Here is a 13,618-nt window from a genome sequence, read left to right as displayed (position 1 = left end):
TCTTCACTTGGGTGATAGACTTTTGAAAAGTGATCACTCAGACTTTATTATTACATCTGAATTTGTCACCTCAATACTATCAGCACCCACTAAGGTTATCCTTCCAAATTAAGTACCTCTGATTTCTTAACTTCAATTCTCACATTGGTTATTGCTACAGGTACAGAGATATCTTCACTTGGGTGATAGACTTTTGAAAAGTGATCACTCAGTAACTCTATTATTACATCTCAATACTATCAGCACCCACTAAGGTTATCCTTCCAAAGTCATTCTTCCTTTTACTTGCCACATAGCAGAAGAACTGTTTGGGATTACCCTTGATCTCCTTGGCTAAGGTCTTCTCATAATCTGATTTAGCTTTTCTTACTATGCTGATAACCTTCCTAGCTTGAGACTTGTACTGCTCATGGGTGTACTGATCACCTTTCTCCTTGTAAATTCTCCATAACATTTTCCTTTTTTGCAGATCATGCTTGATACTACTACTCATCCATCTAACGCCTACCTTGTTTGTCTTCCTGACCATGGGGGACACAATCTGATATTGCCTTTCTCAGATACCCACTGATTTTATCCCATGCACTGCTGACATCTTTCCCCTGCAATATGTTGGGAAAAGATGTTAGCAGTGCATAGGAGAGCAACATAGCCATCCCATAGCAGAGAAATACTCTGCCATGGGATGGCTGCAAGCTCACTCCGAAGCTTGTTATAATTGCCTAACCTGTAGTTCTGTATGTACCCCTTCTTAAGAGAGAAATCCACAAATTTTGCAACCTCCCAAGTCAATACCACATGATCGCTCTCACCAATTGGAGGTAATGAGGACACCTTACTTATGCATATATCCTCTGAACCAATGACTAGGTCCAGCACTCACACCACGTGTCCCTTCAGTAATATGCTGTTTCAAGTAATTATCTCATAGAAGATGTATGAATTCCATTTCCTTTTTGGCACGTGATATTTCCTCCTTCGAATTGATATCGCCATAATTAAAATCCCCCATAATAATCACTAACCCTGCACTCATTGCACTAATTTGCTGATGCATGAATTCAATATCACCCCTGGCCTATAGCAGCAACTAACTGTATATTTGGTTGCATTTGTCACTATTTCACACCCGACTGCCTCAAATGAACTATCATTCACATGTCTATCATCTTGATATACTACTTTCTTTGGCTGCAACTCATCAGCTATGCTATCAGCAACAGTACTCCTCTCTCCGTTCTATCTTCTCTATCCTCCCTGTAAATACTGTACCCCATCACATTCAATTCCAGTGACCACATCTTCTGCTGACAGCCAAGTTTCACTAATGCCTACAACTTTTGGTGAGATTGCACTGACTAATGCCGAAAATTCTTCCCTCTTTATTTCAAATGCTTCTTGCATTGGTATACAAAAATTGCAGATTCCTTTAGTTCTTGTACCAGCTTAGAACTGATATACATGTCACTAATTTCAGTAGTCCCATGCTGATTTTTATCCTCTCTATTCTGCAATTTATTCCGCGAATAAGGATCAACAAATAATATACAATCACTGCTTGAGTTTCTCCTTCTTACACTCAACCTTTTCAATTTTAGTTTCCCTTCCCAATTACTTCAACTTGTTCAGAAAACAGTAACTTCTTCCACTGCTTATGCCTTTCCGTGTTCAGATGCAACCCATCTCTTCCGTACAGCTGTCTTTTTCCTTCAAACACACTCCAGACATTGACAAATTCCAGACCTCTTTTTTTTTTTGCACATTCTTGCAATCACATCATTCATTATCATCGCTCATCTACTTAACTCATAATTGTCAAAACGAGGCAGCACACACTATCCTCCCATTGACACTTTTCTTCTTCACAATATCTAACAATGTTCTTAAATCTTTTGCTACCCGATCTATACTACCATTCAGGTCATTTGTACCCACCATAACTGTTCTTTTCTGCATTGTGCCCTCTCTTTATTGCTAAAGCCACTCTCTCTCTCTATTGTTCCTCCAGCCAAGCACTCCTTAAGCATACTGCTCTCCATACCTTAATCATAGAATCACCATATATTTTACCACTCATAACTTCATTCAAGTCCAAACAAGCATCACTCACTGCCTTATTTTCTACGTATTTAGCATGACTCTCCCAGTTTCATCACTCAATGCTCTTTTATTTACTCCCTCACTCTCACGACATCTCGTTTCTTTTAGACAGCTTGTGCTTTCATTCTGTTGACTTCCATAATATTTATTACTTCATCAATCACCAAAAACTCTCCCATACTTAATCCTCTTCTAGTTACTTCAGCTAAAGTAATCTCCATAGTCCTAATTTCTCTATTCATCACATTTAACTCAGTTTTAATTTCCAGAACCTCCTTACCGATTCCATTTCCTCTTGCAGAAGATGAAGGTCACTTTTCATTTTCATGAACTCCTGCCGAAGTTCTTCCGCTACGGTCCCGACGTCTGCTTCCATTCCAAATCGCTCCAGCCAGTCAAGGCAACACTTCTCACATATGTCAACGTTTTCTTTCTTCTCATTTAGCCAAACAGTCCACATTTATCTGGTAATCTGTAGGTAAATGGATGGTTTGTTAGATCATTACTAACAGCAAATTCTAATATAGGCAGCCCCCGACTTACATTGATCCTGAGTCACAGATATCAGGAAAGCTTCCACTGAAACCGAAATCAGAGGTTATGGACAATATAAACTAAACTTCCAATGAAATTGTGTGTCTTGGCAACAGCATGTTGACAGCATATCATCTAACTAACAACACTCATTCATTTACGATAGTCTCCGTTAAGCAGATAGTATGTTATTCTTATATTTGCCGTTTATTTTGCTGTGATTTATGCGGTTAAATAATGGAAGTACAATAAAAAATCAAGTGTTATGAGCAATTTAACTACTCATGATTATAATAAGATTGATCTCAAGATGAAATTGAATATTATTAAGAATTATGAGGTAACCAAGGCATTGCAAGCCTAACATGTAACTTTAAGCCAGTTATATTGACTGTGAATATTATTGCTGTGATGCACTCACATTAAAGAATATTTGAAGTTATCTGAATCATTGAAATCCACTATTGTAAATGTTTTAAATTGTTTTGAATTTAAGAGTTTCTTAATTTATTTATGAATGATTGCATGTTCAGTGAAATTAGAGAAGCTAGTTTGAGTTTGTTGTCCTGCGGAAAGTCAGTTCACTGTTTAGACTGCACAGAGTTAAACTTTCAATATAAATCATTAGAAGTTTATTTATTTAGTATGGGATTTCCTCCCTCCATCCCTTGGAATGGGTTGAGCCCTCCTAATAAGGGATTAAATATATTTTATGACTGTAGATCCATGTGTGTACGTAGCCTTGCCTGTTTTGAAGGGTGAAAAAACCCTCTACCTCTGTATGAAACCGGCTAACTCACCTTTAGTCGAAAGAGACTAGGCCATTTCTCATGTCTTGGATGGGAATCGAACCCAGGACTTTCCGACCATAGGGCTTCGTCTATACTGACTGAACTATGAAGGCTCTATCAGAAGTCAGAGTGGTTATCAGAATTTTGAAAGCAGTAAAAACAGCCAATGAATGCAACAAAGTGTGGAGAGTTTGAGTCAAAGTAGATCATAAAGTGAAGCTTCTAGTTTTAGAATTCTCTGACATCTCTTGTGACACTGGAATTGCACAAGTGTAATTTGGATAGTTAAGGCTGCAATTTTAGATTTCATGAGATTAAATAAAACAAATTTAGGTGCCTGTATGGTACTTGTGAATAGTATGAAAGCTTTTTTTTTTTTTTTTGTTGATTTTGGTTGTATTTTTTTTTTTTTTTAATATATAAATTTCTACTTAAATATAAAGAGCCAATAGGCTTCATTTCGGCGATATAAACATTATTAAAATTAAGGGGATATTAAATCCCACATTGTTTTAAAACTGAATAAAAAACTCAAAGATTGGAATCAGAGAGTTTCATGCCGAATATATAGTAAACTATAAAAGAATCTGCGATTACTAGCATGAGCTAATGCAAGTAGTCCTGGTACGTAGTCCAATCTCGGGCAACTCGCAGCAAAGGTGGTAATGTTCGATCGCTATTCTTGGTATTTTCCATAATGTAAAAGCACATTTCCTAGGAAATGTATGCTGTTATTACATTATGGTGTGAGGTCACTACCTAGACCTGTTTCAGCCTTTTTTGAGGCTACATCAGTGAGTAGCTAGACCAAATAGATACCAAAGGGTATAGCAAAAAGAACTTATATACTCTACTATACGAGTTGTCAGAAAAGTTCAACCATTAAGTTACTTAAATATAAAGAGCCAATAGGCTTCATTTTGGCGATATAAACATTGTTAAAATTAAGGGGATATTAAATCCCACATTGTTTTAAAACCGAATAAAAAACTCACAGATTGGAATCAGAGAGTTTCATGCCGAATATATAGTAAACTATAAAAGAATCGGCAATTACTAGCGTGAGCTAATGCAAATAGTCCTAGTATGTAGTACAATCTTGGGCAACTCACAGCAAAGGTGGTAAAGTTCTGATCGCTATTCTTGGTATTTTCCATAACGTAAAAACACATTTTCTAGGAAATGTATGCTGTAATTACATCATGGAGATTGTACTGCGTACTAGGACTACTTGCATTAGCTCACGCTAGTAATCGATTCTTTTATAGTTTACTATATATTTGGCATGAAACTCTCTGATTCCAATCTTTGAATTTTTTATTCAGTTTTAAAACAATGTGGGATTTAATATCCCCTTAATTTTAATAATGTTTATATTGCCGAAATGAAGCCTATTGGCTCTTTATATTTAAGTAACTTAATGGTTGCATCTTTTTGACAACTCGTATAGCAGAGTATAAAAGTTCTTTTCGCTATACTCTTTGGTATCTATTTGGTCTAGCTACTTACTGATGAAGCCTCAAAAAAGGCTGAAACTGGTCTGGGTAGTGACTTTCCACCATAATGTAATAACAGCATACATTTCCTAGGAAATGTGTTTTTACATTATGGAAAATACCAAGAATAGCGATCAGAACTTTACCACCTTTGCTGCGAGTTGCCCAAGATTGTACTACATACTAGGACTACTTGCATTAGCTCACGCTAGTAATCGGCGATTCTTTTATAGTTTACTATATATTCGGCATGAAACTCTCTGATTCCAATCTTTGAGTTTTTTATTTGGTTTTAAAACAATGTGGAATTTAATATCCCCTTAATTTTAATAATATAAATTTTTATTAAATAATAAAGTAACACGTAAAAACCACAGTGATAGCTTTAATTAGTAAAAGGACAGATATTTCGTACTAAAATTAATAATACATCTTCAGTGTCTGTAACAGTAATAGGAATGGAATACAGGCAAAACGTTTGATGGATCACCTATTAAATTACAATTGTTACCACGTGCTAGGAAATAATAGAAATAACAAATTTAATCTATTAAGATAAATGGTTTTTTACATAAGGAAAAAGTCTCCCAGATCTTTGAGAGAGACATACAGTCATTTCTATTTAAATTCCATCAGTGTAAGATAGTTTCACAGCGTTCATATTTGAATCTGCATCTATGGAGGAAAACTGCTTTATCCCACTGGACACTATGAGTAGAGTCAATACTGTGCTGCACCAGACCAGACTTCAGAGGTTTGTTGTAATCAATATAATATTGATGTTCTTTTATTCTTTTTTCCAAAGAACGGCCAGTTTGTCCAAAATAAGAGACATCGCATTTGCAAGGTATTTGGCAAACGCCAGCCAAAGATAGAGAAGACAGTTTATCCTTTGTAGAAGGTAATAAAGAAGAAATTTTGTTGATAGGAATATATGTTGGAATCAATTGATACTTTTTTAGAATTCTACCTATAGGTTCTGAGGTCACTGGAATGTACGGAATAGGAACTCTGCTGACTGTTGAAGAAACTGTAGGTGTTGGAACATAAGAGTCAAGTATCTGTTGGATATGCATGAACAGGAGTGGGTGCTCCCAGTGTAGGAAACATGTTGACATGTTTTTTTTACTTCAATACTACGTGCCCTTACTCTGTAATTAAGGTAAAAAAAAAATACTCCACTTTTCTGCAGTGTGCGCTTGTTTAAACAAACAGGACTCTGGTACAGTAGACAAGTATGTAAGATGCTCATAAACACTAACTCTGCAACATGAGTCAAGTATCTGTTGGATATGCACGAATAGGAGTGGGTGCTCCCAGTGTAGGAGACATGTTGACATGCTTTTTTTACTTCAATACTACATACCCTTACTCTGTAATTAAGGTAAAAAAAAAAAAATACTCCACCTTTCTGCAGTGTGTGCTTGTTTAAACAAACAGGACTCTGGTACAGTAAACAAATATGTAAGATGCTCATAAACATTGTAACTCTGCAAATTATCCACAGATACTTGACTCTTATGTTCCAACTCCTACAGTTTCTTCAATAGTCTGCAGAGTTCCTATTCCGTACATTCCAGGAATCTCAGAACCTATAGGTAGAATTCTAAAAAAGTATCAATTGATTCCAACATATATTCCTATCAACAAAATTTCTTCTTTATTACCTTCTATAAAGGATAAACTGTCTTCTCTATCTTTGGCTGGCGTTTACCAAATACCTTGCGAATGCAATATCTCTTATTTTGGACAAACTGGCCATTCTTTGGAAAAAAGAATAAAAGAACATCAATATTATATTGATTATAACAAACCTCTGAAGTCTGGTCTGGCACAGCACAGTATTGACTCTACTCATAGTGTCCAGTGGGATAAAGCAGTTTTCCTCCATAGATGCAGATTCAAATATGAACGCTTATTCGAAGAAAGTTGTGAAACTATCTTACACCGACCGAATTTAAATAGAAATGATTGTATGTCTCTCTCAAAGATCTGGGAGACTTTTATCTTATGTAAAAAAACATTTATCTTAATAGATTAAATTTGTTATTTCTATTATTTCCTAGCATGCGGTAACAATTGTATTTTAATAGTTGATCCACTGAACGTTTTGCCTGTGTTCCATTCCTATTACTGTTACAGACACTGAAGATGTACTATTAATTTTAGTATGAAATATCTGTCCTTTTACTAATTAAAGATATCACTGTGGTTTTTACTTGTTACTTTATTATTTAATTACTATGCCACAGGTTCCACTAAATATTATAAATTTTTATATTGTTTTTTGTAATTTGCAGAGTTACAGTGTTTATGAGCATCTTACGTACTTGTCTACTGTACCAGAGTCCTGTTTGTTTAAACAAGTGCACACTGCAGAAAGGTGGAGTGTTTTTTTTTACCTTAATTACAGAGTAAGGACATGTAGTATTGAAGTAAAAAGAGTATGTCAACATGTCTCCTACACTGGGAGCACCCACTCCTGATCATGCATATCTTCAACAGTGTTCCTCTGCACATCTCTATACGGGAACCCCTTCTAAGCACAATTTGGCACAGTAGCAGCTGGAATGTTAACTAGCTTGTTGATAAGCTGCCTGTTGTGTTATGCCACCGTGTGTGGTTCAATGTACTATCTACTGGCTGGCCTGTGTAATCACTTTGCTGCTGTATTCTCAAATGTCTAGGTGCTTCCTATGCATTTTGCAAGGAAAGAAATTTAAGACTTTGTTTTCTCTAAACCAAACTTGGCAAGAGAGCCATCTCATGCCTCCAATAAGGCAGGGTGACATTGTTTCAATGGGTGATGAAAGTCATCTATCATCTAAGGTCAATTGGCAAACATACATCTAACTAGAGACAGTATGTTTTAAGGTGACAATACTTGTCTACTGTACCAGAGGCCTGTTTGTTTAAACAAGTGCAAACTGCAAAAAGGTGGAGGTTTTTTTTTTTTACCTTGGATGTTACAAAAGAGCTATACTATCCCATATTCAAAGGTATTTTTTTATAGAAATCAGCAAATACAATACCTCAGTTTAATAAGCTTATCACAACTTATCTAACATTGAGGGATGAAGACCAACTAGGGAAGTCAGGTTAAAGTAAAACAAAATTTATTAGATGTAACAAATCTGAAAACATTGATCATGTCCTACAGACTTGAAAACCATAGTGGACTTGGAAGGCTACCAAATAATCAAAATACAATTTGTCTAGAGAAAATATTTAAAGAAGCAACAACACACTACTCAAATTTTAACTATTTTTGCTCTCTAACCCCCCCCCCCTCTCTCTCTCTTTTTCTCAACCCGTCTCCTACCACTATAACTAAACACAGCATTATACATAGATATACTTTAGGAGTTCCCAATGACTCCTTTCCTGCTGTCAGGACTCAAAGCATACATAAGCTGGATGATTAAGTTTGGTACTAATCATCCATCCAAGTTTATGGCAGTGCCTAATTAACTCTAAGCTTTAAAAAACAGATGGGTACTTACAAAAGATTGGTCCTGATTGGTGACCTACAGTTCTAAGCCACCAGTGGCTTGTCTTTAGTTTCCCCAATATCTGATTCTGCTTAGGACTCTAGGTCAAAGGGATCTTCTCCCTTAATGCTAAGTGTTAATAATTATAGAGTGATATCTTAAATAATTAGTCAGAAGCTCAAGAACATTTTGATAACTCTGGTTTAGGTATAGATATTCATGGCAAATTCACACCGAAGGGAGGTTATGACTTCTGTTATTGGACTAACTTGTACAGAAATTAAACAAGACTTTAGGCACTCTAGTCTGGTTCTGCATAACATTAACCTTCATAGGTTGATTACTCTCCCTTATATATTTAGATATTGTTCACTTTAAGCATTGTTAATGCATAATGGTATTTGGAGTACTCAATGTATCCCTTCCAAGAAAATCCTGTTTATGCCACTGATGTGGATGATGTCATTTCCTAATTTTTTTTGTTTTTGTATAATTAGTTTTTGATTTTTATATATGCTTATTTTCTCCACAGGAGGTTGATGCACTTAGGGATGCACTATATCCAGCCATCCTATGTAGCATAGTGTCAGAAGGAAACCTTGAAAAACTGGAAATTATGAGGCAATTTGTAAGTCATTATTTATTTTTTTTTTTTTTAAATTACTTGAAAATTTTTATCATTAGTGATAATACCCTACTGTTTATTAGCAATGCACACACAAAAAGTTCATGAATAGTAACAAATATTTTTATAGGAAGTAATTTATTATTATTGTTACTAATTTGCCTCATCAGTGAAATTGTAGGATTTCACAAGAGAGGCCACTACCAGCTGAAATATTACATTGCTTTTTAAAGTTGAAGCTTCTAAACTTTTAGTCCTCTACCATCTCAGGAACATTTTCATTGTGTCCTTTTTTCTTTTCATTAAATGAAAAGAAATGAGAAATAATTATTCAAATAAAATATTTTATTTATCTAAATGTATTAATAAATTCTCAAGTGAATTAATGCATGAAATTAATACATCATTTTAAAATATATGAACATTTTAGCTAGTTTTTCAAGGCAGAGTTCCTCAAATTGCATTGTTTTTCCAAATTCAAAATAGTATTCAGATAATGCATATAACTAGAATGGTAACTGTTAATAAAATTGCAGTTCTTTATCTTATTAGGTGCCAAAACTTTAAATATCGCCCATCTGAGTGGAAGTGATTAAAATTTATAAGAGAATTATTTACACCAACTGTGTTCTGTAAAAAAAAAAAACTGCATCTGTAGTAATGTGTTTACACAGTTCTCAATTTCAAATACTTAATTTATACATTTATAGTTTTGGATTCCTACTAGTAAATATCTCCATCCATATGTTCACTGAGCATCCACAGATGCCATATGGTCACTGTGATGCTCAGTGATGTGCCACACCAGGCCTTGCCATGTGTAATCCTATTGTATGCTTTTCTGGAGGCTTCAACTCTCTGAAGATCAGTGACTACGCACACACACACACCATCCATCCATCTCATTGACGGTCTCCACTATCCTCTTTTTTCCAGGAACTTTACCTTCTATTAATGTTCTGAGATGTCCTCCTTCCATCCTTTCAATCTGTCCAAAATATTTTAACTTTTTTCTGTCAATGTCCTTAGGGAGCCTTAAAATTCTGCTGATCTTTTCTAACACCCATTCATTTGTATGCCTTTCAGTATATGATATCCTTAACAGCCTTCTGTAATACCACATCTCAAAAGCAGCTATCCTTTTCTTATCTGACTTCTTTAGGTTCCAAGTCACATATATCCATAAGCCACTGTTGGAAAAACAGCTGCATCCAAATTCCTCAAGTTTGTTCCCATGGAGATAGACCCATCCTTCCATATTTTAGACAAGTCTCTGACTGTTGTTTTAGCCATTTCTAATCTTCTTTTGACATCTTCTGAACAGCAATTCTTCACATTAATAATGGATCCCAGGTACTTGTTGACTTCCCCAATCCTTTCTCCATTAAAATACACTTGTTTCTCAAGAGCTTCCCTGTTTGTATTTCCTTGGAGAACCATAATCTTTGTCTTGATAGGATTGAGTTGAAGTCCTCTGTTATTACTGATCTTATTAACTTTATCAAGAATTTGTCCTAGTTCTTCCTTGTCATTACAGAGGAGTACAGCATCAGCATACCTACCACCAATCCTAATTCCTGTCTTGAACTCGTCCAATGCTTCACGCATGATCTCCTCCGCATATATACTAAACAAGTGGGGAGAAAGTAAATATCCTTGCCTAACTTTATTTCCAACATGAAGCCAATCAGTTAATCCAACATCTGTTCTTACCATGGCTTCTTGCTCCTATACAAGTTGGCTATCAACTTGATAGTGTGTTGAGGAAAACCCATTCTTTTCATTAATTCCCACAGTTTAACATGCTGAAACAGTCAAAAGCTTTAGAGTAGTCTAAGAAACACATTTCCAGAGGGAGTGTAAATTCTTTATATTTTTCTGTGATCTGTTTAAGGCAATGGATCTGATCTCTGATTCCCTTACCTTTCCTAAAACCTGCTTTCCTCAGGAATCTCTGCCTCAATAAGCCTTCATATCTCCCTTCTTATATAGTGGTATGAAAACCAACTTCTTCCAGTCTCTAGGCCATGATCCTATCTCCCATATACTTGTAATCAGTCTATAAAACACTTATCCCTCCATCCCCTGTGGCCTTAACTATCTCTGCTGGGATTCCATCAGCACCTGTGACTTCATTGCTGTTAAGCTGCTTAATTGCTCTTCCAACTTCATGCCTAAGTGGAGGAGGTTCCAAATCAGAATTTTCTTGGTAATATTGCTCCTCCACATTTTCTTTATCCACTCTGTTGTACAGTTCCTCACAGTATTCTTTCCATCTGTTTTTTTTATTTCCAATGCTTCTGTTAGCAATGCTCCATTCCTGTCTTTGATGACATTGAATTTGGGCTTAAACTTGTGCTTTAGGTCATGAAATAAATAAAACATTATTTTATAATTGTGTCTCCTCATCTGGAACTCTATCTCTTCACAATTATTAGTATAAAATTTTTCCTTGTCCTGCTTGATGGATCTTCTGACTTCTCTATGTAATCTCTTATATTCTTTAGTCCCTGTGTTTCTTTGTTTTTCCAACCACCTACTTTTGATTGGTTCCCATGTTGAATCTGATATCCATGGGTCTCTTGGTCTTCTTATTGGGCCAAGATACTTCTTGACTGTATCCTGTATTATCATCTTGACTCCTTCCCAAAGAATATTTGGTGAGTCTCCAAAAAATTATCCCAGCCTGGTTGATGTTTCTTCTGCGACTCCACTAGGAATTACTCTAACATCCAGTCTAGTGGGATGTGCCTGACCTGGAAGTTTTTGGAGTCTTAGTCTTACTTTGCCTACTTACTGATGGTAATGTACCATATTACCATCTGATGGTCTGTACCACAATCTGCTCCAGGACAAGTATGCACATCAGAGAATGTGTCTTCCACTGCTGGAGAGCCAGGATGTAATCATTCTAGTGCCTTGACTTATCAGTATTACATATCTAAGTATAGGTCTGTCGTGGGTGTTTCTGAAAGCAGGTATTGGTAATAACTAATCTGTTAGCATGGACAAATTCCAACAATCTTTCACCATGGGTTCACCCAGACCAAACATGCCACACTCCAGCCTAACTCTCATCTCTTCTCCACTTTTGCATTTAAGTCCCCTAAGATGTAAAGTATGTCTCGCCTTGGTCTGTACCACACTTCCTCAGAATTCCTCACTCTCTTCATCAGGCCTATCCATGTGGGATGCATAAACTACCATGATTGATACATTGGTAGGCTGAGCCTTAAGTCTAATAGAAAGTATTCTATCATTAACGGAGTTATAACATTTATAATTTTGAATTCCTACTAGTAAATATTCTCCATCCATATGTTCACTGAGCATCCACAGATGCCGTATGGTCACTCTGATGCTCCGTGATGTGCCACACCAGGCCTTTCCATGTAATCCTATTGTATGCTTTTCTGGAGGCTTCAACTCTCTGAAGATCAGTGACTCTGCACGCACGCACACACCATCCATCCATCTCATTGACGGTCTCCACTGTAAAGAAGGCTTCTTGACTGAGCTGTCTTCAATATCACAACTACCCCATGATGCTTTGAGTCACCTCCTGAGTAAACAACTAGCTTACCATCCTGTCTTTTGAAGTGACCTTTTCCATTCCATCTCATCTCTGCAATTCCCAGGATGTTAATTTTATACCTATCGATCTCTTTACAGACAATCTCAAGAGTACCCATCTGTAGTTCCCCAAACATGCCATGTGCCTATGTAAAATTCTCTTCTAAGATGAATCCTATACCTTCTGTGTGCCTCATTCACAATATCACTGACTTTTGGTGCAGTCAGCTCCACAACTAGGTCCACAGGTGGTGGATAGCAAATATGGAGGGCAACTGTGAGATAAGCAGTTTCAGACCAACAGTAGTATTGCCATCAGGGGTGCAAAGGTTGCTCTTCCACCCCTGATGGCAGAGCAGCCCTTTCAAGGCTTCTCAAACCCAAAATGCCACAGAATCCTAAGATGACAATGCAATATGGTGCCCTATGCCACCATTAAATAATCATACCCTTGAGGAGATACTCGTAACAGGTATTTCTGTTAGTTACAAGGGAGGTACTCCTTTGTAACAAATGGAAGGATTTGTCAAGTACATCCCCCCCCCCATCAGCAATCCTAGCAAATCTCTTTAGAGAAAACTTCAAAAAGCATGATATTGAAAAATATCATTTAAAAAAAACTCAAAAAGTTGGTTGCATTATGTTGATGCTTTCGTTATTTGTTCAGGAACAACAGAAAAATTAGAAACTAGCATCTAAAAAAAATTCACTTTAGGACTTGGAGGATAACAGAAAATTACCCTTCTTTGACACAGCCTTTTCAAAGTATCTGAGGAAGAAAAAAGTTGTTTTTTTTCGAGTATACAAAAAACCAACCACAACTGGAAGATTCTTACATGCTGCATCACACCACCATCCCTTACAAAAGATAGGCATGATAAAAGTATTATGTAACAGAGTCTTCATCTCCAGTACATCAGAAAAAAGGAATGAAGACCTTCATTGCCTTATGCATGCACTCTCTCTCAGTGGGTACGAACTGAAGATGATTAACAAAAACACCGACAG

General features: G+C 36.3%; 1 protein-coding gene across 3 annotated transcripts in view; it reads left to right on the top strand.

Moving 5' to 3' along the window:
- The window catches only part of LOC150102481 (L-asparaginase-like), a 284,609-nt gene that overhangs the window by 239,473 nt on the left and 31,518 nt on the right, over positions 1-13,618 (top strand). For all 3 annotated transcript variants that reach the window (XR_016548905.1, XM_090398649.1, XM_090398648.1), the window contains one exon: positions 8,945-9,040. Coding sequence is in view for 2 of the 3 variants with exons in the window: in XM_090398649.1 (XP_090254775.1) it covers positions 8,945-9,040 (96 nt within the window). In the remaining variant the exon portion in view is untranslated. The remainder of the gene's footprint in view (positions 1-8,944; positions 9,041-13,618) is intronic.

Source organism: Typopeltis vanoorti, chromosome 10 (genome assembly GCF_054136105.1).
Source record: "Typopeltis vanoorti isolate ZY-2024b chromosome 10, IOZ_Tvanoo_1.0, whole genome shotgun sequence".
Classification (NCBI taxonomy): domain Eukaryota; kingdom Metazoa; phylum Arthropoda; class Arachnida; order Uropygi; family Thelyphonidae; genus Typopeltis; species Typopeltis vanoorti.
This window is presented reverse-complemented; position numbering and strand designations above follow the sequence as displayed.